A 23,216-nucleotide genomic window follows, 5' to 3' on the forward strand; every position below is an offset into this window, starting at 1 on the left:
GGGAGGAGACACTGAGCAGGGAGGAGTCACTGAGCAGGGAGGAGTCACTGAGCAGGGAGGAGACACTGAGCAGGGAGGAGTCACTGAGCAGGGAGGAGTCACTGAGCAGGGAGGAGTCAATGAGCAGGGAGGAGTCACTGAGCAGGGAGGAGTCACTGAGCAGGGAGGAGACACTGAGCAGGGAGGAGTCTCTCAGCAACCTGTTGTTATGTGTAACGTGTTGTGTTCTTGTCAGCGAGAGATAGAGAGGAGTCACTGAGCAGGGAGGAGACACTGAGCAGGGAGGAGTCACTGAGCAGGGAGGAGTCACTGAGCAGGGAGGAATAACTCACCAGGGAGAAGTCACTGAGCAGGGAGGAGACACTGAGCAGGGAGGAGTCACTGAGCAGGGAGGAATAACTCACCAGGGAGAAGTCACTGAGCAGGGAGGAATAACTCACCAGGGAGAAGTCACTCAGCAGGGAGGAGACACTGAGCAGGGAGGAGTCACTGAGCAGGGAGGAGACACTGAGCAGGGAGGAGTCACTGAGCAGGGAGGAGACACTGAGCAGGGAGGAGTCACTGGGCAGGGAGAAGTCACTGGGCAGGGGGGAGTCACTGCGCAGGGGGGAGTCACTGGGCAGGGGGGAGTCACTGAGCAGGGAGGAGTCACTGAGCAGGGAGGAGTCACTGAGCAGGGAGGAGTCACTCAGCAGGGAGGAGTCACTCAGCAGGGAGGAGTCACTGGGCAGGTGGGAGTCACTGAGCAGGGAGGAGTCACTCAGCAGGGAGGAGTCACTGGGCAGGGAGGAGTCACTGGGCAGGGAGGAGTCACTGGGCAGGGGGGAGTCACTGCGCAGGGGGGAGTCACTGGGCAGGGGGGAGTCACTGAGCAGGGAGGAGTCACTGAGCAGGGAGGAGTCACTGAGCAGGGAGGAGTCACTCAGCAGGGAGGAGTCACTCAGCAGGGAGGAGTCACTGGGCAGGTGGGAGTCACTGAGCAGGGAGGAGTCGCTCAGCAGGGAGGAGACACTGAGCAGGGAGGAGTCACTGAGCAGGGAGGAGTCTCTCAGCACTCCGGCAGCTGGGGGTGTGATTGGCTGCTATCCTATCTCTGGCCAGGGAACTGGGCATTCTGATATGGGGTTATTTTGGGCACCAGCTGTGAGCCCTGGCCACTGTCCCGTTAGGAGGATCGGGGGGGGGGGGGGGGGATTGACTATATCCCAGGGAAGATAGTAACTACCTAACGGTTCATCACAATACGCTGTTGAAAAGGGAGCAGTAATGTACACTATATATAGTATATGCCAGTGGTTCCCAAACTTTTCATAGTCCCGTACCCCTTCAAACATTCAACCTCCAGCCCCTCTAGCGCCAGAGGCCAGTGTTTTTTGCCATCATTGTAAGCCTGCCACACACACGCACTATACGATACATTTATTAAACATAAGAATGAGTGTGAGTTTTTGGCAGAACCCAGCTCGTGGGAAGTGACAAAGATGCTCTGTCAAAATGGCACCGGAAGAAATGGCAGCAGTTTTACAGGCGCCCAACCAATTGTGCTATTATGTGTATTTTCGCATTATTTGAAACTCATTTTGTACATAATGTTTCTGCAACCCTATCGTATGGCAAAAAAGAGCTTCTGGATATCAGGACAGCGCTCACTCACCTCAGATTAGACAAATATTTTATCTTCAACAAGCAAGGACAAATGAGGTGCCCAATGTAAACTACCTGTTTCTCAGGCCCAGAAGCTAGGATATGCATATGCATGGTAGTACTGGACATAAAACACTCTAACATTTCCAAAACTGTTCAAATAATGTCTGTGAGTATAACAGAACTGATATGGCAGGCGAAAACCTGAGAACAAAATCCATCCAGGAAGTGGGATATTTTTGATGTGGGTACTTTTCAATTGAATGCCTATACAGTATGTAATGGGATAGGACCCAGATTGCAGTTCCTATGGCTTCCACTAGATGTCAACAGTCTTTAGACATTGTTTCAAGCTTGGTTTCTGAAAAAATGAAGAGAATGAGACCATTCTTTAGGTGGACTGTAGAAAGAAGCAGAGCTGGTTTGCAATTTCTCTGCAATTTCACCGGATGTTGGCCAGATAGATAATGCAGGGAAACTTAAATCAGTTCTACCAAATTTCCATCAACATGTTAAATGTGCAACCAGAGGGAAAACAATTCTAGATCACCTGTACTCCACACACAGAGATGCGTACAAAGCTCTCCCTCACCCGCCATTTGGAAAATCCGACCACAACTCTATCCTCCTGATTCCTGCTTACAAGCAAAAATTAAAGCAGGAAGCACCAGTGACTCGGTCTATAAAAAAGTGGTCAGATGAAGCAGATGCTAAACTACAGGACTGTTTTGCTATCACAGACTGGAACATGTTCCGGGATTCTTCCGATGACATTGAGGAGTACACCACATCAGTAACTGGCTTTATCAATAAGTGCATTGAGGACGTCGTCCCCATAGTGACTGTACATACATACCCCAACCAGAAGCCATGGATTACAGGCAACATTCGCACTGAGCTAAAGGGCAGAGCTGTCGCTTTCAAGGTGCGGGACAATAACCCGGAAGCTTACAAGAAATCCTGCTATGCCCTGCGATGAACCATCAAACAGGCAAAGCGTCAATACAGGGCTAAGATTGAATCATACTACACCGGCTCCGACGCTCGTCTTATGTGGCAGGGCTTGCAAACTACTACAGACTTCAAAGGGAAGCACAGCCACGAGCTGCCCAGTGACACGAGCCTACCAGACGAGCTAAATCACTTCTATGCTCGCTTCGAGGCAAGCAACACTGAGGCATGCATGAGAGCATCAGCTGTTCCGGACGACTGTGTGATCACGCTCTCCGTAGCCGACGTGAGTAAGACCTTTAAACAGGTCAACATACAGAAGGCTGCGGGGCCAGACGGATTACCAGGACGTGTGCTCCGGGCATGTGCTGAACAACTGGCAGGTGTCTTCACTGACATTTTCAACATGTCCCTGATTGAGTCTGTAATCCCAACATGTTTCAAGCAGACCACCATAGTCCCTGTTCCCAAGAACACAAAGGCAACATGCCTAAATTACTACAGACTTGTAGCACTCACGTCTGTAGCCATGAAGTGCTTTGAAAGGTTGGTAATGGCTCACATCAACACCATTATCCCAGAAACCCTAGACCCACTCCAATTTGCATACCGCCCAAACAGTTCCACGGATTATGTCATCTCTATTGCACACTGCCCTTTCCCACCTGGACAAAAGGAACACTTATGTGAGAATGATATTCATTGACTACAGCTCAGCATTCCACACCATAGTACCCTCAAAGCTCATCACTAAGCTAAGGATCCTGGGACTAAACACCTCCCTCTGCAACTGGATCCTGGACTTCCTGACGGCTGCCCCAGGTGGTGAGGGTAAGTAGCAACACATCTGCCAAGCTGATCCTCAACACTGGAGTCCCTCAGGGGTGCGTGCTCATTCCCTTCCTGTGCTGCCTGTTGTATTCGGCGCACGTGACAAATCAACTTGGACTTTTATTTTAGCTCTTATAGGATCAGGGCACAAATAATAACATAATAATAATCAATAATTTTGCTCTTTATTTAGCCATCATGCTTATAAAACCTTATTTGTTCATTGAAAATTGTGAATAACTCACCACAGGTTAATGAGAAGGGTGTGCTTGAAAGGATGAACATAACTCTGCAATGTTGGGTTGTATTGGAGAGAGTCTCAGTCTTAAATAATTTTCCATACACAGTCTGTGCCTGTATTTCGTTTTCATGCTAGCGAGGGCGTAGAATCCACTCTCACATAGGTATGTGGTTACAAAGGGCATTAGTGTCTTAACGGCGTGAATTGCCAAGGGCAAGAAACTTTGACTGCAGCCATTTCCAGAAATTTGGCAGTGGCTTCTGATTAAGTAAAATTTTCACAGAACCGCTTGTTGCAATTTTGATGAGGCTTTCTTGATCAGATATCGGTAAGTGAACTGGAGGCAGGGCATGAAAAGGATAACGAATCCAGTTGTTTCGGGAAAGTACCTGCATAAGGTGTATCCAAGAGGTGTATCCAAGATGGAGTAGCAGTCAGACGTAACTTTTTCTTCGCGTTCTTTTTAATATTTTTCCTAAACCTCAACTTCAAAATACTCTCCTGCAACACGCCTCACCCAATGTGGTGTGGATCTGTTTTTTTTTCCTAAAGTATTTCTATTTTCATCTGAACTAGAATACCAAAGCTAGCTAGCTAACTAGCTACCAGCTATCAATCAGCTAACCACTGCGAGCGGTCATCAGCTAACCTTTAGCTTGGAAAGCTCTCGCCAGTTCGTACAACGTGCTTCAAACCAGAGCATACCGGACCTATTTTTCTCTCCATATCCCCGAATTCCTACCGCAAGCTCCTGGGCACTCCTGGGCTACAATATCTGTACCCCTTCTACTGCCGGTGCGGGGCACGGAACCCCACCGATCCTCTATGACTGGAATACCGACATCATCTGCCCGAGGATTCCAACAGGCCCCTCAGACGCTTGGCTACGCATGCCTCTCTCAAATACCAGGAGCTGTGCCAGGCCCGTCAGGTCTGTTGACTCATCCAGCTGTAACGCATTTAATTCACTGGCTTGTATGCAAAGCAGTAATTGTTTCAAAACATCTCCTGCCATGTCACTGATGCATCGTAAAACAGTGTTGTTTGATGAAGACATTGTCTATATAGTTTTTTGGGCTTATTCCCACATCATTGTCCCAACCATATCCATGGCAGCAGGAGGAATTATATCCTCCACAATAGTATGGGGCTTGCCTGTCCTAGCCACTCGGTAGCTCACCATAAAAGACGCTTCTAGCCCCTTCTAATTAATGGTATCTGTTGCTTTTATACATGTCTTACTAATCGAAAGTTGTCTTTATTCTCGCTCAAAAGACTCTGGTGGCTTATTTTTCAAATTGTCATGTTTCGTTTCCAAATGTCTGTGCAAGAGTGAAGGTTTCCCGCGAGAGAGTAACGGTTAATGTGATTGGATGTTCATTATTTGACTAGGCTACCTGTATTTGACATTGTGTTTTTATTTTTGCTGAACAGTAGATGGTTTAATTTTATTTTTGGTAGTGAAACGAGGCTACTCAGGCGAGGAAAAAAACCTCACTCATATGTATAGCCCAGTTGGAAAATATAAATGTACTGGTTGAAAATGTGAAGTATTTGGCATACCCCCGACGGCATTGCATGTACCCCTGGGTGTAAGCGCAATGCCGTACCCCAGTTTTGGAATATCTGGTCTATACTATAGACCCTCACTCTTAGAAAAAAGGGTTGCAAAATGGTTCTTCGGTAGTCCCCATAGGAGAACCCCTTTTGGTTCCAGGTAGAACCCTTTTTGGTTCCAGGTAGAACCCCTTTGTGGTTCCAAGTAGACTTTTGGGGTTTCATGTAGAACCCTCTGTGGAAAGGGTTGAACCTGTAACCAAAAAAAGGTTCTTCAAAGGGTTCTCCTATGGTGATAGCCAAAGCATCCTTTTAGGTTCTTGATAGCATCTTCTTTTTTGAAGAGTGTAATACCAGGGAAACTATTTGTCAAGGAAGGAACAGTACACCACTGACAACAGTGTTGTAAAGTACTTAAGTAAAAATACTTTAAAAGACTACTTAAGTCATTTTTGGGGGTATCTGTACTTTACTATTCATATGTTTTACTTTTACTTCACTGCATTCCTAAACAAAATGATGTACCTTTTACTCCATACATTTTCTCTGACACCCAAAAGTACTCATTACATTTTGAATGCTTAGCAGGACAGAAAATCATCCAATTCACACACTTATCAAGAGAACATCCCTGGTCATCCCTACTACCTCTGATCTGGTGGACTCACTAAACACACATACTTTGTTTGTAAATTATTTGCTTATATGCTTTCTGTTTTGCTTAATATAAGGAATTTGAAATTATTTATACTTGTACTTTTACTTTTGATACTTAAGTATATATACTACACTTACTTTGATGCTTAAGTATATTTAAAACCAAATACTTTTAGGCTTTCACTAAAGTAGTATTTTACTGGCTGACTTTTACTTGAGTCATTTTTCATTAAGGTATCTTTACTTTTACTCAAGCATGACAATTAGGCACTTTTTCCACCACTGACAACAGTACACCTCTGACAACAGTACACCTCTGACAACAGTAAACCACTGACAACAGTAAACCACTGACAACAGTACACCTCTGACAACAGTACACCACTGACAACAGTACACCTCTGACAACAGTAAACCACTGACAACAGTACACCTCTGACAACAGTACACCTCTGACAACAGTACACCACTGACAACAATACACCTCTGACAACAGTAAACCACTGACAACAGTACAGCACTGACAACAGTAAACCACTGACAACAATACACCTCTGACAACAGTAAACCACTGACAACAGTACAGCACTGACAACAGTAAACCACTGACAACAGTACACCTCTGACAACCATACAGACCACAACACGGATGGAGACCAAACAGATTGGCAGCAGCAAAACAGTATTAGTGGTCTACATGCATTACAAACTAGTAGGCTATTAAAAGTATCAATGCAGCTGTGGAGGATTTATTGTAACATCAGATCGCCATATCTGAGCACATGGCCCATGTAGCAGACAGGTGTGTGTTCATCAGATTGGGCCATTACATCACATCCCCCCAGTAGTTGGCCGATCATAGAAGAGAATAGAAGCGGGAGCAGGGGGAGTGCGAGAGCATCTGAGGGTTCCCTAGGGTCGCGGGGTGGAGGGAACATTGGCTTGGCTGAGAGTTGAGTCACCCCTTTCAGATCCAACCCTTTCACCCTGTGAAACAACAAAGCCCAGTGGGGAAGCCTTCAAAGACTGGTGGGTGGAGGAGGCTGCCTTGACCTGGTGTTCTCACAGCTCAGATTTAGGCATTAGGCACCAAATGGAAGAAAACATTTGAATATCCAGAGGGACTACCAAGACTGTAAATGCTCCCCCCCCCCCCCCCCCCCTAATGTGCCCTAATGAACATGAGCCAGGATTCTGACCAACCACAGGCTCAGAATAGCCAGGGCTGAGTCTTTCATTAGAGCTTGCAATGGAAAACTCTTCAAAAAATGTTGCAGTGGAAAATGAAAATGAGTGTTCTTAAGTCCAGTTTATCCCTCCCTGATTCAGTCTGCTTTTTCCATTTGGTATCTAATGAACATGATCCTGATGAATAACTCTGCAATAGGCCTCAGTTCTCACGAAACCACACTTCCTCCCGAGGTACTGATACAGATAGAGTGAACAAATCAGAAAAATAATACAGAAATGAACTAAGATTCCTACACTGGTAATAATGATGTTCAAAATGTTACGTCAAAGAGGAAAATGAATAGTTTGGGTGTATTTTGTCACTACATAATACGTGTTTTAGCAGAATTACAACGTTCACTGGAAATTAAACTGTAGATACAGTATGTCTAGCTACTGTAGGCACCCATAATGTTAGGTCCTCTCATCTCACATAGAAACAATCTCATCATTACAACCTACTACTAGAGAGGTCTAGGACTGAGGTCTATGATAATGAAAGTACTTAACATTTCTATAGCAACAGTATCCAGGAGGTTGTTGCCCATGGAGATTGTTTTGTGACACCTCTCCGGAGGATGTGGATCGGCCTCTCAGGGATTGGAGGAACTCAGTGGAGGCAGGTAATATGATTGTTTTGTCATGATTTATGTTTGATTTTATGACGTTTCTTATTTCCAGTGTAGCTCGTGAAGATTAGGACGGATTGACTGATTAGGTAAGAATGCCATAAGATTTACTTTCACAAAATTGGCATTTATTAGATATTTCATGTTATTCATGCATTTACAAAATAGTTTAGTTTCCTTTAAAATTAATTCATATATTGTTTATAAGTTGATAGTTTATGCCAATTTAATTTATATACTGTAAGTATATTCAGTCTGCTCATAACCAGAATCCATAATAATTTGATAAAGGGAAACTTCTGATCAACGTTTATCTTAGGTAAATAAGCTATGAAGTAAAACGTCTGGAGAAACACACAAACAATAATACAACTACGACTATGCTGTTTCCAATCAAATGCTTTTAGGTGAACCTGTCTGGCTTTTGACCAGAACCTAGAACCGTCCGTTTGGTCAAATTATATACATACTCATGTAATCTTACGAGCATCTAAAATACATCCTAATTACAGTTTATTAATATAAAAAAGTACCTTAATGAAATACATTTACACTCTGTAATTATCAGTGTAATACAAGCTTGCTGATGGGTCTTTATGAACATTTACAGTTCTAAGAAAATGACCAGATCATTAGAGTCCTTCAGCTGGTATCATAACTGGGAAAATGTGGCGTAGTTGTTAGCATACCCTTGGCCTATCTTAAAGTATTCTGTGAAGTAGCCCCCTGAATGGCCACCCCTAACGACAAAGGCCTATAGCCTAAACCAGTGATAATGCCATCCCCCAAAAAATTCTAACAGCAAAACTAGCCAGCATAAATAACCAAAAATAAAGGCCCTTCAACATGCACTCGATATAAATGCAATTAACGAGCTGTTACATTCAATTTGATGACTCATTCGAGTAGAACTGGATAGAACTGGAGTAGGAGAAATACCAGGAGTTAAGAACACTTCAACGGTTCTATAGAACATGACACATACGGAGAGCTTAGTGGGGGGGGGGGATCGTAAGTGAGAGGCAATAATCTTCACTTTGCAGTCAGGGTAGCCATTAACAACCCCATTAGAGTGAAGCCAGAAAGCTTCAAATGGATTAAATGTGACTTAAATGGAGGGAAAAAACATTCCCCCTCCATCCACGGGCCCCTACACCCCCATTTGGAATGCTCCGTAGAACTGCCCACGTCGATTGTATTTAGACTGAGTTAGACTAGCCAAAATGCATGTGCCAATCTAATGTAACTGTCTGTAACACACAGGGAACAAGATAGTGAACAACACATTCTCATTTACTCTCCAGTATAGCACAGTTCTGACAGAGTTTTTGCACTTTTTCTTGGATGGGACAGGAACTAGAATGATTTTTGATAAGGGTAAAGATACCTCTCTGATGCATTTTGTCTCTTGATATCTGCACTATTAGTCCTAGGGTATGCCTGGGCCGTTGTCATCAAGAGTCTCCTAAATCAGCATTTCACAGGATTCTTACGATATTTTTTCTCAAAAGTTTGATAAATATGGGCCCAGATCCATGTGCATTTTGATTGACAGCCAAAAGTTCCGGTGAGTGACAGCCAGTGAGCAGTTGAATGTGGGACTGGCCTATGGTAGAATTGATTTCTTCAGACCTTTATTTACACTATGAGAGAGTGGCAGCCAGACCAGTAAACAAACGAATATCATTGTCTGTCATGTATTTAATATAAAGGGTGCTGTGTCAATACAAACTCCCAAAAGGCATTTGACAGTTCACCTCGGTTCATCTCCACAAAAAATACAATATATATTATACAGTGCACTCAGAAAGTATTCAGACCACTTTACTTTTTCCAGTGGTGTAAAGTACTACTTAAGTAGTTTTTAATTTATTTTTGGTATCTGTACTTTACTTTATTATTTATATTTTTGACTACTTTTACTTTCACTTCACTACATTCCTTAAGAAAATATATGTAAGGGAGTTCGTAACTGGCAGCAGGGAAGTCAGGCGCAGGAGAGCAAAACTGGGTATTCAACAGAGCAGTTTTATTTAAAAAACCACCGGAAAGCAGAACAATAAACAAATGGGTACAAAACCCGTCGCGCACCAGAGAAAACGTGCACATGCACTTACAATAAACAATTCCGCACAAGACATGGAGGGGAACAGAGGGTTAAATACACAACATGTAATGAGGGAATTGAGACCAGGTGTGTGGGAAGACAAGAGAAAAACAAAAGGAAAATGAAAAGTGGATCGATGATGGCTAGAAGACCGGCGACGCCGACCGCCGAGTGCTACCCGAACAAGGAGAGGAATCGACTTCGGCAGAAGTCTTGACAATATAGCTTTTTACTCCACACATTTTCCTTGACAGCCAAAAGTACTTGTTACAGTTTGAATGCTTAGCAGGATAGGTAAATAGTCAAATTCACACACTTATCAACCGAACATCCCTGGTCATCCCTACTGCCTCTGATATGGCGGACTCACTAAACAGAGAACATCCCTGGTCATCCCTACTGCCTCTGATATGGCGGACTCACTAAACAGAGAACATCCCTGGTCATCTACTACCTCTGATTTGGCGGACTCACTAAACACACATGCTTCATTTGTAAATGATGTCTGAATGTTGGAAGGTGCCCGGGGCTTTCCGTAAATTCAAAAAACAAGAAAATGGTGCCATCTTGTTTGCTTAATATAAGGAATTTGAAAGGATTTATACTTTTAATTTTGACAGTTAAGTATATTTTAAACCAAATACATTTAGACTTTTACTGAAGTAGTATTTTACTGGGTGACTTTTACTTTTACCTGAGTCATTTTCTATTAAGGTATCTTTACATTTACTGAAGTATGACAGTTGGGTATTTTTCCCACATTTTGTTATGTTACAGCCTTATAATACAATTGATTAAATCGTTTTTTTCCTTCATCAATCTAAACACAATACCCCATAAAGACAAAGCAAAAACTGGTTGTTATACATTTTTGCAAATGGATTAAAAACAAAAAAATGAAATATGACATTTACATAAGTATTCAGATCGTTTTCTCAGTACTTTGTTGAAGCACCTTTGGCAGTGATTACAGCCTCGAGTCATCTTGGGTATGACGCTATAAGCTTGGCACACCTGTATTTGGGGAGTTTATCCCATTCTTCTCTGCAGATCCTCTGAAGTTCTGTCAGGTTGGATGGGGAGCGTCGCTGCACCGCTATTTCCAGGTCTCTCCAGAGATGTTTGATCGGGTTCGAGTCCGGGCTCTGGCTCGGCCACTCAAGGACATTTAGAGACTTGGCACCAAGCCACTTTTGCACTGTCTTGAGTGTGTGCTTAGGGTCATTGTCAGGTTGGAAGGGGAACCTTGGCCCCAGTCTGATGTCCTGAGTGCTCTGGAGCAGGTTTTCATCAAGGATCTCTCTGTGTTTTGCTCTGTTCATCTTCCCCTCGATCCTGACTAGTCTCCCAGTCCCTGCCGCTGAAAAACATCCCTACAGTATGATGCTGCCACCACCATGCTTCAGAGTAGGTATGGTGCCAGGTTTCCTCCTGAAGTAATGCTTGGCATTCAGGCCATATAGTTAAATATTGGTTTCATCAGACCAGAGAATCTTGTTTCTCATGGTCTGAGAGTCTTTAGGTGCCTTTTGGCTAACTCCAAACGGGCTGTCATGTGCCTTTTACTCAGGAGAGGCTTCCATCTGCCCTCTCTACCATAAAGGCCTGAGAGATGGTTGTCATTCTGGGAGGTTCTCCCATCTCCACAGAGGAACTCTGGAGCTCTGACAGAGTGACCTTCGAATTCTCGGTCACCTCCCTGACCAAGGCCCTTCTCCCCCGATGCTCAGTTTGGCCGGGCAGCCAGCTCTAGGAAGAGTCTTGGTGGTTCCAAACTTCTTCCATTTAAGAATGATGGAGGCCACTGTGTTCTTGGGGACACAGTGCTGCAGACATCTTCCCCAGATCTGTGCCTCGACACAATCCTGTCTCGGAGCTCTACAGACAACTCCTTCGACCTCATGTCTTAGTTTTTGCTCTGACATGCACTGTCAACTGTGGGACATTATAAAGCCAGGTGTGTACCTTTCCAAATCATGTCCAATCAATTTAATTTACCACAGGTGGACTCCAATCAAGTTGTAGAACATCTGAAGGATGATCAATGGAAACAGGATGCACCTGAGTTCAATTTCAATTCTTAAAGCAAAGGTTCTGAATACTTACTTAAATAAGATATTTCAGTTTTTTCTTTTAAATAATTTGCAAAAATGTCTAAAAAACTGTTTTCACTTGATCAATATAGGGTATTGTACGTAGATTGACAAAAATTTTGATTTATTTTATACATTTTGGAATAAGGCTGTAATGTAACCAAATGTGGAAAAAGTCAAGAGATCTAAATAAGTTCCAAATGCACTGTATTTTCTAGTCAATATTTGGAGGGGAAGTTCAAGCCTCTGACCACTTAGATGGGTGTTTGGATTTTGGAGAAAAAAAAAACATTGAAAAAATAAAGGTGAGACATAATGTAAGGCCATGCAAGGCCACCGGATTTAAATCCTTTATTGTACCATTTACATTTTAATTAATGGCTAAAATAAGGTGACTAAATCAGAGCTTTGGTGACCAATCACCATGCACCAGACAGACAAAGCTTAGAATCTGTCTGTTTATCATTCGTGGACACAAGCTGTATCGTGCGTTTGGATTGGCCGTTATCTCTCAGAGAGACAGACAGATCTGTCGTTTGTCTTTTTGTAGCTGGAGGCAGATGTTACATTCACCGAGTCCCCAGCCCATCATAACTCACCCCAATGGACCGTTACACTGCTCTCCCGTTAGGCAGCCTCCCAATAACTCACAACCCCAATGTCCTTTATATGTTCAATATATTCCCAGTCTTACAGGAATAATCAAAAATAGATTTGAATGTTGATGATATCACGTTGTCAATTACAGCTGCTTTAAAGATAATGTTTCAAACATTTGTGGAAGGGGGAAGTTGAAAGCATGAGCTAGCATCACAGGCATTGAGGGCATTGGAGGTGGTTTGCATCATGTGTCAGCACATCCTTTGCTCATAAAAGATGGAGATTGCCTGTGTGATTGCTTGTGTGAGTTCCTGGAAAAGACATGGGCGCAATGTTGTTGGTATTCCTTTTCCATATTTCTCTTGTAACTATAAAAGTAGGAGATGAAATTGAAAGTGGGGACTATTTTGTCTGTGAGCATGACCCGACCTGTCTATAACCCTGATATGATGCAACAATGTCAGATCACTGGTTCAAAGAGCTCATAAAACCACTTAAATGATACTCTTCAAATCTGGCAAAACAGACTTTAGGCACGCACCAAATAATAAGACAATGACATCTAATATTTATTGAGTAATTGAATCTATACAGAACAAATATATAAATGCAGTGTTGGTCCAGTGTTTCATGAGCTGAAATAAAATATCCCTGAAATGTTCCAATATGCACTAATAGCTTATTTCTTTCAAATTTTGTGCAGAATTTTGTTTACATCCCTGTTAGTGAGCATTTCTCATTTGCCAACATAATCCATCCACCTGACAAATGTGGCATGTCAAGAAGCTGATTAAACAGCATGATCATTACACAGGTGCACCTTGTGCTGGGGACAACAAAAGGCCATTCTAAAATGTGCAGTTTTGTCACGCAACATAATGCCACAGATGTCAAGTTTTGAGGGAGCATGTAATTGGCATGCTGATTGAAGGGATGTCCACCAGAGCTGTTGCCAGATAATTTAATGTTAATTTCTCTACGATAAGCCGCCTCCAACATCATTTGAGAGAATTTGGCAGCATGTCCAACCGGCCTCACAACCACAGACCACGTGTAACCACGCCAGCCCAGGACGTCCACTTCCGGCTTCTTCACCTGTGGTATCGTCCGAGACCAGCCACCGGACTGCTGGTGAAACTGATGAGCATTTCTGTCTGTAATAAAGCCCTTTTGTGGGGAAAAACTCGTTCTGATTTGCTGGGCCTGGCTCCGCAGTGGGTGGGCCTGACTCCCATGTTGCCTATGCCCTCCCAGGTCTATGCCCTCCCAGGCCCACCCATGGATAGGCCCACTCATGCCTTTGCCCATGCCGAGTCATGTGAAATCCATAGACTAGAGCCTAACAAATTTATTTCAATTGACTGATTTCCTTATATGAACTATAACTCAGTAAAATTTTTGAAATTGTTGCATGTTGCGTTTAAATTTATATTCAGTATAGTTACTTACTTATTGATCTGTTTCTAATACATTTATCCATGTATTCATACGGATAACAAGTGCATTCCAATAATGGATACCTTCCAGTGGTGTAAAGTACTTAAGTAAAAACTACTTTAAAATACTACTTAGTTTTTTTCGGTATCTGTACTTAACTATTTATATTTTTGACAACTTTTACTTTTACTTCACTACATTCCTAAAGAAAATAATGTACTTTTTACTGCATACATTTTCCCCAACAACCAAAAGTACTCATTCCATTTTGAATGTTTAGCAGGATAGTAAATTGGCCCAATTTACACACTCAAGAGAATATCCCTGGTCATCCCTACTGCCTCTGATCTGGCAGACTACCTGAACACAATTTTTTTTGTGTTTATAAATTATATCTGAGTGTTGGAGTGTGCCCCTGGCTATCCGTAAATTAAACAAAACAAGAAAATCGTTCCGTCTGATAAGGAATGTGAAATGAGCTATACTTTTGATACGTAAGTATATTTAAAAGTAAATACTTTTAGACTTTTCCTCAAGTAGTATTTTACTGGGTTGCTTGCACTTTTACGTGTCATTTTCTATTAAGGTATCTTTACTTTTACTCAAGTATGACAATTGAGTACTTTATCCACCACTGATACCTTCCAATAATGTCCTGCACCAACACAAACCATGTATTTGAACCCATTACAGTTGTTCAAATATCAATACCAGACAAGAAACAGAGACTTACAGTGTGGTAAAAAAGTATTTAGTCAGCCACCAATTGTGCAAGTTCTCCCACTTAAAAAGAGGAGAGAGGCCTGTAATTTTCATCATAGGTACACTTCAACTATGACAGACAAAATGAGAAGAAAAAATCCAGAAAATCACATTGTAGGATTTTTAATGAATTTATTTGCAACTTATGGTGGAAAATAAGTATTTGGTCACCTGCAAAAGTTGATCTCAATACTTTGTTATATACCCTTTGTTGGCAATGACAGAGGTCAAATGTTTTCTGTAAGTCTTCACAAGGTTTTCACACACTGTTGTTGGTATTTTGGCCCATTCCTCCATGCAGATCTCCTTTAGAGCAGTGATGTTTTGGGGCTGTTGCTGGGCAACACGGACTTTCAACTCCCTCCAAAGATTTTCTATGGGGTTGAGATCTGGAGACAGGCTAGGCCATTCCAGGACCTTGAAATGCTTCTTACGAAGCCACTCCTTCGTTGCCCGGGCGGTGTGTTTGGGATCATTGTCATGCTGAAAGACCCAGCCACGTTTCATCTTCAATGCCCTTGCTGATGGAAGGAGGTTTTCACTCAAAATCTCACGATACTGTACATGGCCCCATTCATTCTTTCCTTTACACAGATCAGTCGTCCTGGTCCCTTTGCAGAAAAACAGCCCAAAAGCATGATGTTTCCACCCCCATGCTTCACAGTAGGTATGGTGTTCTTTGGATGCAACTCAGCATTCTTTGTCCTCCAAACACAACGAGTTGAGTTTTTACCAAAAAGTTATATTTTGGTTTCATCTGACCATATGGCATTCTCCCAATCTTCTTCTGGATCATCCAAATGCTCTCTAGCAAACTTCAGACGGGCCTGGACATGTACTGGCTTAAGCAGGGGGACATGTCTGGCACTGCAGGATTTGAGTCCCTGGCGGCATAGTGTGTTACTGATGGTAGGCTTTGTTACTTTGGTCCCAGCTCTCTGCAGGTCATTCACTAGGTCCCCCCGTGTGGTTCTGGGATTTTTGCTCACCTTTCTTGTGATAATTTTGACCCCACAGGGTGCGATCTTGCGTGGAGCCCCAGATCGAGGGAGATTATCAGTTGTATGTCTTCCATTTCCTAATAATTGCTCCCACAGTTGATTTCTTCAAACCAAGCTGCTTACCTATTGCAGATTCAGTCTTCCCAGCATGGTGCAGGTCTACAATTTTGTTTCTGGTGTGATTTGACAGCTCTTTGGTCTTGGCCATAGTGGAGTTTGGAGTGTGACTGTTTGAGGTTGTGGACAGGTGTCTTTTATACTGATAACAAGTTCAAACAGGTGCCATTAATACAGGTAACGAGTGGAGGACAGAGGAGCCTCTTAAAGAAGAAGTTACAGGTCTGTGAGAGCCAGAAATGTTGCTTGTTTGTAGGGGACCAAATACTTATTTTCCACCATAATTTGCAAATAAATTCATTAAAAATCCTACAATGTGATTTTCTGGATTTATTTTTCTAATTTTGTCTGTCATAGTTGAAGTGTACCTATGTTGAAAATTACAGGCCTCTCTCATCTTTTTAAGTGGGAGAACATGCACAATTGGTGGCTGACTAACACTCGTGCTTGGCACCGAACAGAACACAGATGGGTATTATTTACATTTGTAAATTCCTAGATCTTTGCCCTGGCAGCGTTGGCATCAAGAACTCCTCTCCTGCCACTCCTGCCCGCCGCTCCAAAAGCACTTGGCATTACAGGATTAGAGTGTCAGTGGAACGGGCCGCGCTAGAGTTAAGGGTATTCATTACTTCTATGTCTATGGACAATATAGTCATTTGATGAGTAGCCGGGTTGAGAATGAGACTGAAAATGTCTCAGACCTACATCAGAGGGTTTGGGACAACACAGATATCATGTGCAATGAACAGCCCCTTCGTCCCCAAGTCTGTCTGTATGTGAAAGTGACTTAGATGTTATTTCTTGACTAAGAAAGATGCCACATTTTCAAGGACAAATGTTTTTCACCGTTGCGTACTCAGTGTAGTTATGTCCAGGCTCATTTCCTTCTTTACTGTTGACAAAAAAACTGCCGCTTTGTCTCCTAAAATGTACACTGTAAACTCTGTGGGATTTTAGAGGTCACAGTCAAGCAGCAACAGGTATGTTCTCCAAATCACCACCCCCATCTCAGTCCAAAATAGAGTACATCCCCTCGCCATTCCAAATCTCGGTCCAAAATATATCAGAGTTGGGTTTAGGTCAATTTCATTTCACTACAGTCAATGTGGGAGATAAATATTAATTGCAGAAAAAAAGTATTTAAAAGTATTATCAACTGTAAAATGGAGTTGTCCCCAATCTTTAAAACACAAAGATCATCCAATGCCAAAGTGACACTACAAAGTTACACACCCCAAAGTTATGAGTTACACAAAATTACACTGAATTTATAAGCTGGGTTTACTTCTATCCACATTCCTACAACTGTCCTACAATAACTAAAGGTTACGCATTTTGACAGCAAAAATATATTTTTTTAACTATGGGATTCAGTCCTTCTTGGACCTGTAAGACTACTGCCTAGAACACCAGTGCCATCCACACGACTCAAAAATACACTATCCCTCTGAGCTAAAGCCTAAACAAGGCATTAGCTCTGGGAGCTAACACAAGTGTTCCCGTCCAAGACAAGGTTACTCATTAAGCATAGTTTGGGGAAACCACCTCAGGCACGTAATAAACATAACCATAATTAACATCACTGTCAAGGCCCACTCTCTTGTTAAAGCCTATTGGCTCTCACAGACTGGGTGGTGGATGATAAACCCATGGTCTCTTCTCTCTACAGCCTGAGGGCAGCTGAGTCACCATCGGTCGCCATCACTCCGTTTTGCTGACTCACACCCTCAGAGCCAGGCTATCTCTGTTGACTTATCCACACAGCGACAGGCATCACCTCAGCCACCTAAACCTTAACCTCAGGGCCCCTTCGTGACGTCCTTTGGTAATGCTCAACGGGATGTACTAGATTAGAGTATACAGCATGAGTCTATGGTTCATGAGTCTATGGTTCACGAGGCTATGGTTCACAAGGCTATGGTTGTACCATCTACAAGCCACCGTTATACTAGCCTGGTGGTCCAGTCTGTTTGGGCTTCAGCCATGCAAAACAAGATTAATAAGAGGAGAGCTGGCCACAGCACGTACAGAATGGGACCAGGCTATCATCACTCTAACCCACATTCATAATCACTGGCTTTTCTTCACTGATAGCAAGAAGAGCAAAGGAAGGACGAGAAAGAGTAGTCACTTACCCAGCATCACTCCCGTCCCCGCATATTAAGGCATCCTTCGCTCCCTCCACTTTGTAGTAGTTATCTGAAATCAAAGAAAATAACAGAAGATTTGATTCATTTGATTACAAGGATTAATTTGAATACACTTTGTAGTAGTTTTCAAAAATAAAAATAGAATATAATGGATGAGACCTGGATTTGATTCATGTGATTACAGTGATTCATTTGATTAAAGGGATTAACTTGATTACATGGCACTAGTATTGCTGATCCTACAAACATTTTCATCTCAAGGTCAAACGTCTGTCAGTGGCACTCAGACCTTATGACCAGAACTCCTGCCCTGGTTGGGGAAAGAAGTTTATTGAATATATTAATCATAAGGCATCAACATTGATCTTACATCAGTCCACCCTTAAATAACCCACTGAATGTACGATTTTAGCCATTTATCAAATTAAGAAAATGGTTTTGTTTCGTGTTTCACCCGAGCTTTTAGGGATCAATACCGAGGCCTGCCTTGGACATTTTACATTTGTGTAAGGTGATGGATAGCAGAGACTGCTTGAAGTTGAAGGGGATGGAAATGAAAGAATAAATAGCAATAGCATAACCTGTTGACTGTGTTGCTGCCGACTCCAACTAGAGCACACTAAGAGATTACAAGTCCAGAAGGTTCCATGACCACTCCAACGCTCCTTCATGCTAAGCGTTCCTCCATTTTATCTTGCCTCCTTTTCACAGCGTTTCAGCTTCACTGTCCCACTCTAGAGGGTTTGAGTGCCGTTAGACCACTATGGGGCTGGGAGAGGAGCCGCAGGAGGAGAGGGGCTGGAGAAGGGCTCGCCTGACGGGCACTTTGGCAGGCGGCCCAAACCCTCCGTCAGTTGTCAGCATTCCTGGTTTCAGCATGGCCTTAAATGTTCCTCCTTTATGGACCATGGACCTCTCCAACACGCACGCACGCACGCACGCACGCACGCACGCACGCACGCACGCACGCACACACACACACACACACACACACACACACACACACACACACACACACACACACACACACACACACAAAAGCCGGACCCCAGAGCCACTTTTCAGTGACAGCCCAGAGCCACTCTTCAGCGACAGCTTTCACCTTTCACCACCATACTGTGCAGATTGACTAGATGTGTTTTTGAAAGATGAGTCTTACATTTTGATAAGGGTGTTTTGTGTATTTTTTTTATTCATTTTACATTATTGCTGTTTTAAAGAAAAAAACAGTAGACGCAATCTCAGGAAATGCCTTGTTGTTTTGGTTGTCTCATGTACTGTCATCTTTAAGCGTCGTACAATGTGCACCTCTTTGGGTCCCCGGGACCAGGATTGAGAAGCACAGCCTTTGAACAATGTAAAAAATGTCCATGACCCTCTGACTCATCTACACATATGTAACTGCATGAAGTAATCTGAAAATGTCAATCATGAAATATGTAATAACTTGAAATATGTAATAACTTGAAATATGTAATAACTTGAAATATGAAATAACTTGAAATATGAAATAACTTGAAATATGAAATAACTTGAAATATGAAATAACTTGAAATATGTAATAACTTGAAATATGTAATAACTTGAAATATGAAATAACTTGAAGTATGAAATACGAAGTCCGGCCACGTGACCATTCATGATTAGAGGAATGACTGTTCATTTAAACATCTGCCCCACATCAGTGTTGTGCAGCAAAAGTAAGCATGCCATAATCTGTGTCAGTGAGGGAGGACCCATTCTAGTTGTGCAATCGCTGCAGGGCTGTCTCTGTTACTGCCTGTTTGGATAGTGCAGTAAAGAGGACACTGGAATGGAACTTTGCCATGTCATGCGTGCCCATGACAAGCTTCTGAACTGCTGTGTGGGACTTTTTTCTAGGCTACAAATTATCCCTTACAAACATGTCATGTTATAGCTGCAAGTAGCGTTTTGTTGACACCACTGTCACACAACTGCAAGACTCATCCAAAGCTAAGAGACCCACGACCAACATCGTGACCATATTAGTGCAGTTAAGAAACGTCAATCGCTACGACAGTATGAGAGCCAGATCTGAGTTTAACTAGATGAAATCAGTAAAATACTTTCACTGTGCTGGATTGAGCTTGACTGGCACAATGTAGCCAATTTAATAGTCCCAAACATACATACTCTGCCCATCTGGCCCTACAGGCAGGCTAAAGCAAGCATTGAAAGTATTTGAAAGATTTCAAATACTGTTTGAAACCAGGTCTATATTACAGCACATTCATCTTATACACTAACAGAGACAAAGAAACCATGGCTTGTGCCTTGGCCCATAGCTCATATGAGAGGGAGAGAAAGAGAGAGTGTAGGCCAGCGCAGGTCAGGAACAAAGAAGAGAGATAACAATTAATCTAAGACCCTTTTATAAGAATCTGTTGTTAGGATTCAAAATCTGACTCGTTGACCAATAGCTTTACTGTTGAGTTAACTTCCAATCAGACATCAGACCCACATGATGTAAAGACAACAGACCCTCTGCTTCAAAGAGGTGAGACTAAATGTGGGTGGGAGAGACACTGAGGTGTTCTGAAGACAACACACACGCATCGTTGCATACAGCTGATAAGAGTCACTTTGAGGGCAGTAATACCATTAAACTACTGCTGCAGTGTTGTTCACTGTCTCATATTCTGAGGATATCGTATCACAAGTCAACAACACACATAGCCTTGAGTGAAAACTCAACTTCACAGAAACTTGAGGCACGCCCACGCCATTTCATGAGTCTAATTAGATTGTGCCAGTCTTTACATCATGTAGGTCTGATATCTGATTGGAAGTTAACTCAACAGTAAAGCTATTGGTCAACGAGTCAGATTTTGAATCCAAACATCAGATGCTTATAAAAGGGTAGATTCATTGTTATCTCTCTTCTTTGTTCCTGACCTGCGCTGGCCTCTTTCTCTCCCTCTCCTATGAGCCAAGGCACAATATATTGTTTCTCTCTCTCTCTCTCTCTCTCTCTCTCTGACCATGCTTAGAATAATGCCTTGTAATGTTGTTAATGCCTTGTAACGTAAGCTTTATGTCTTCTATGTGAATCCACTCATTTTTACAAAGCAATTAACTCAACTATAGTGTTCTATTACTGTAACTCAACTATAGTGTTCTATTACTGTAACTCAACTATAGTGTTCTATTACTGTAACTAAACTATAGTGTTCTATTACTGTAACTAAACTATAGTGTTCTATTACTGTAACTATAGTGTTCTATTACTGTAACTCTACTATAGTGTTCTATTACTGTAACTCAACTATAGTGTTCTATTACTGTAACTATGGTGTTCTATTACTGTAACTCAACTATAGTGTTCTATTACTGTAACTATAGTTTTGGCAAGTCGGTTAGGACATCTGCTTTGTGCATGACACAAGGAATATTTCCAACAATTGTTTACAGATATATTATTTCACTTATAATTCACTATATCACAATTCCAGTGGGTCAAAAGTTTACATACACTAAGTTGACTGTGCCTTTAAAAATTCCAGAAAATTATGTCATGGCTTTAGAAGCTTCTGATAGCCCAATTGAAATCATTTGAGTCAATTGGAGGTGTACCTGTGGATGTATTTCAAGGCCTACCTTCAAACTCAATGCCTCTTTGCTTGGAAAATCAAAAGAAATCAACCAAGACCTCAGAAAAACAATTGTAGACCTCCAAAAGTCTGGTTCATCCTTGGGAGCAATTTCCAAATGCCTGAAGGTACCACATTCATCTGTACAAACAATAGTACACAAGTATAAACACCATGGGACCACGCAGCCGTCATACCACTCAGGAAGGAGACACGTTCTGTCTCCTAGAGATGAACGTACTTTGGTGTGAAAAGTGAAAATCAATCCCACAACAACAGAAAAGGACCTTGTGAAGACGCTGGGGGAAACAGGTAGAAAAGTATCTACAGTATATCCACAGTGAAACGAGTCCTATGTCGACATAACCTGAAAGGCCGCTCAGTAAGGAAGAAGCCACTGCTCAAAAACCGCAATAAAAAAGCCAGACTACGGTTTGCAACTGCATATGGGGACAAATATCGTACTTTTTGGAGAAATGTCCTATGGTCTGATGAAACAAAAATAGATCTGAAGAACACTATCCCAACCGTGAAGCATGGGGGTGGCAGCATCATGTTGTGGGGGTGCTTTGCTGCAGGAGGAACTGGTGCGCTTCACAAAATAGATGGCATGAGATGGAAAATGATGTTGATATATTGAAGCAACATCTCAAGACATCAGTCAGGAAGTTAAGCTTGGTCGCAAATGGGTCTTCCAAATGGACAATGACCCCAAGCATACTTCCAAAGTTGTGGCAAAATGACTTAAGGACAACAAAGTCAAGGTATTGGAGTGGTCATCACAAAGCCCTGACCTCAATCCTATAGAAAATGTGTGGGCAGAACAGAAAAAATGTGTGCGAGCAAGGAGGCCGACAACCTGACTCAGTTACACCAGCTCTGTCAGGAGGAATGGGCCAAAATTCACCCAACTTATTGTGGGAAGCTTGTGGAAGGCTACACAAAACGTTTGACCCAAGTTAAACAATTTCAAGGCAATGCTAACAAATACTAATTGAGTGTATGTAAACTTCTGACCCACTGGGAATGTGATGAAAGAAATAAAAGCTGAAAGAAATCATTCTCTTGTCACGCCTTGACCATAGAAAGCTGTTTATTCTCTATGTTGGCTGGGGCGTGATAGTGACTAGGGTGGGTCATCTAGGTGTTTTTGTATTTCTATGGTGGCCTGCTATGGTTCCCAATCAGAGGCAGCTGTTTATCGTTGTCTCTGATTGGGGATCATATTTAGGTAGCCATTTCCATTGGTATTCGTGGGATCTTGTCTACGGATAGTTGCCAGTGTGCACCAGTAGCGGCACGGTTCGTTTGTGCTTGTTAGTTTTATTTTGTTCGGTTTCGGTTTATTAAAAATATGTGGAACTCTACTCATGCTGTGCCTTGGTCTACTCCTTTCGACGAGCGTGACATCTCTCCACTATTATTCTGACATTTCACATTCTTAAAATAAAGTGGTGATCCTAACTGACCTAAGACAGGGAATTTTTACTAGGATTAAATGTCAGGAATTGTGAAAAACTGAGTTTAAATGTATTTGGCTAAAGTGTATGTAAACTTCTGACTTCAATTGTATATATAATATACTGTATATTCAA

The 23,216-nt window shown here is 42.3% G+C and overlaps 1 protein-coding gene across 2 annotated transcripts in view; it reads right to left on the minus strand.

The window, feature by feature from the left end:
• Nucleotides 1-23,216, minus strand: part of LOC139420201 (sodium channel protein type 3 subunit alpha-like) — a 173,617-nt gene that overhangs the window by 124,622 nt on the left and 25,779 nt on the right. For both annotated transcript variants that reach the window (XM_071170029.1, XM_071170030.1), the window contains exon 7: nucleotides 17,996-18,059. In XM_071170029.1, the coding sequence (XP_071026130.1) occupies nucleotides 17,996-18,059 (64 nt within the window). The remainder of the gene's footprint in view (nucleotides 1-17,995; nucleotides 18,060-23,216) is intronic.

The sequence above is a fragment of the Oncorhynchus clarkii genome, chromosome 11, assembly GCF_045791955.1.
Source record: "Oncorhynchus clarkii lewisi isolate Uvic-CL-2024 chromosome 11, UVic_Ocla_1.0, whole genome shotgun sequence".
NCBI classification, from domain to species: domain Eukaryota; kingdom Metazoa; phylum Chordata; class Actinopteri; order Salmoniformes; family Salmonidae; genus Oncorhynchus; species Oncorhynchus clarkii.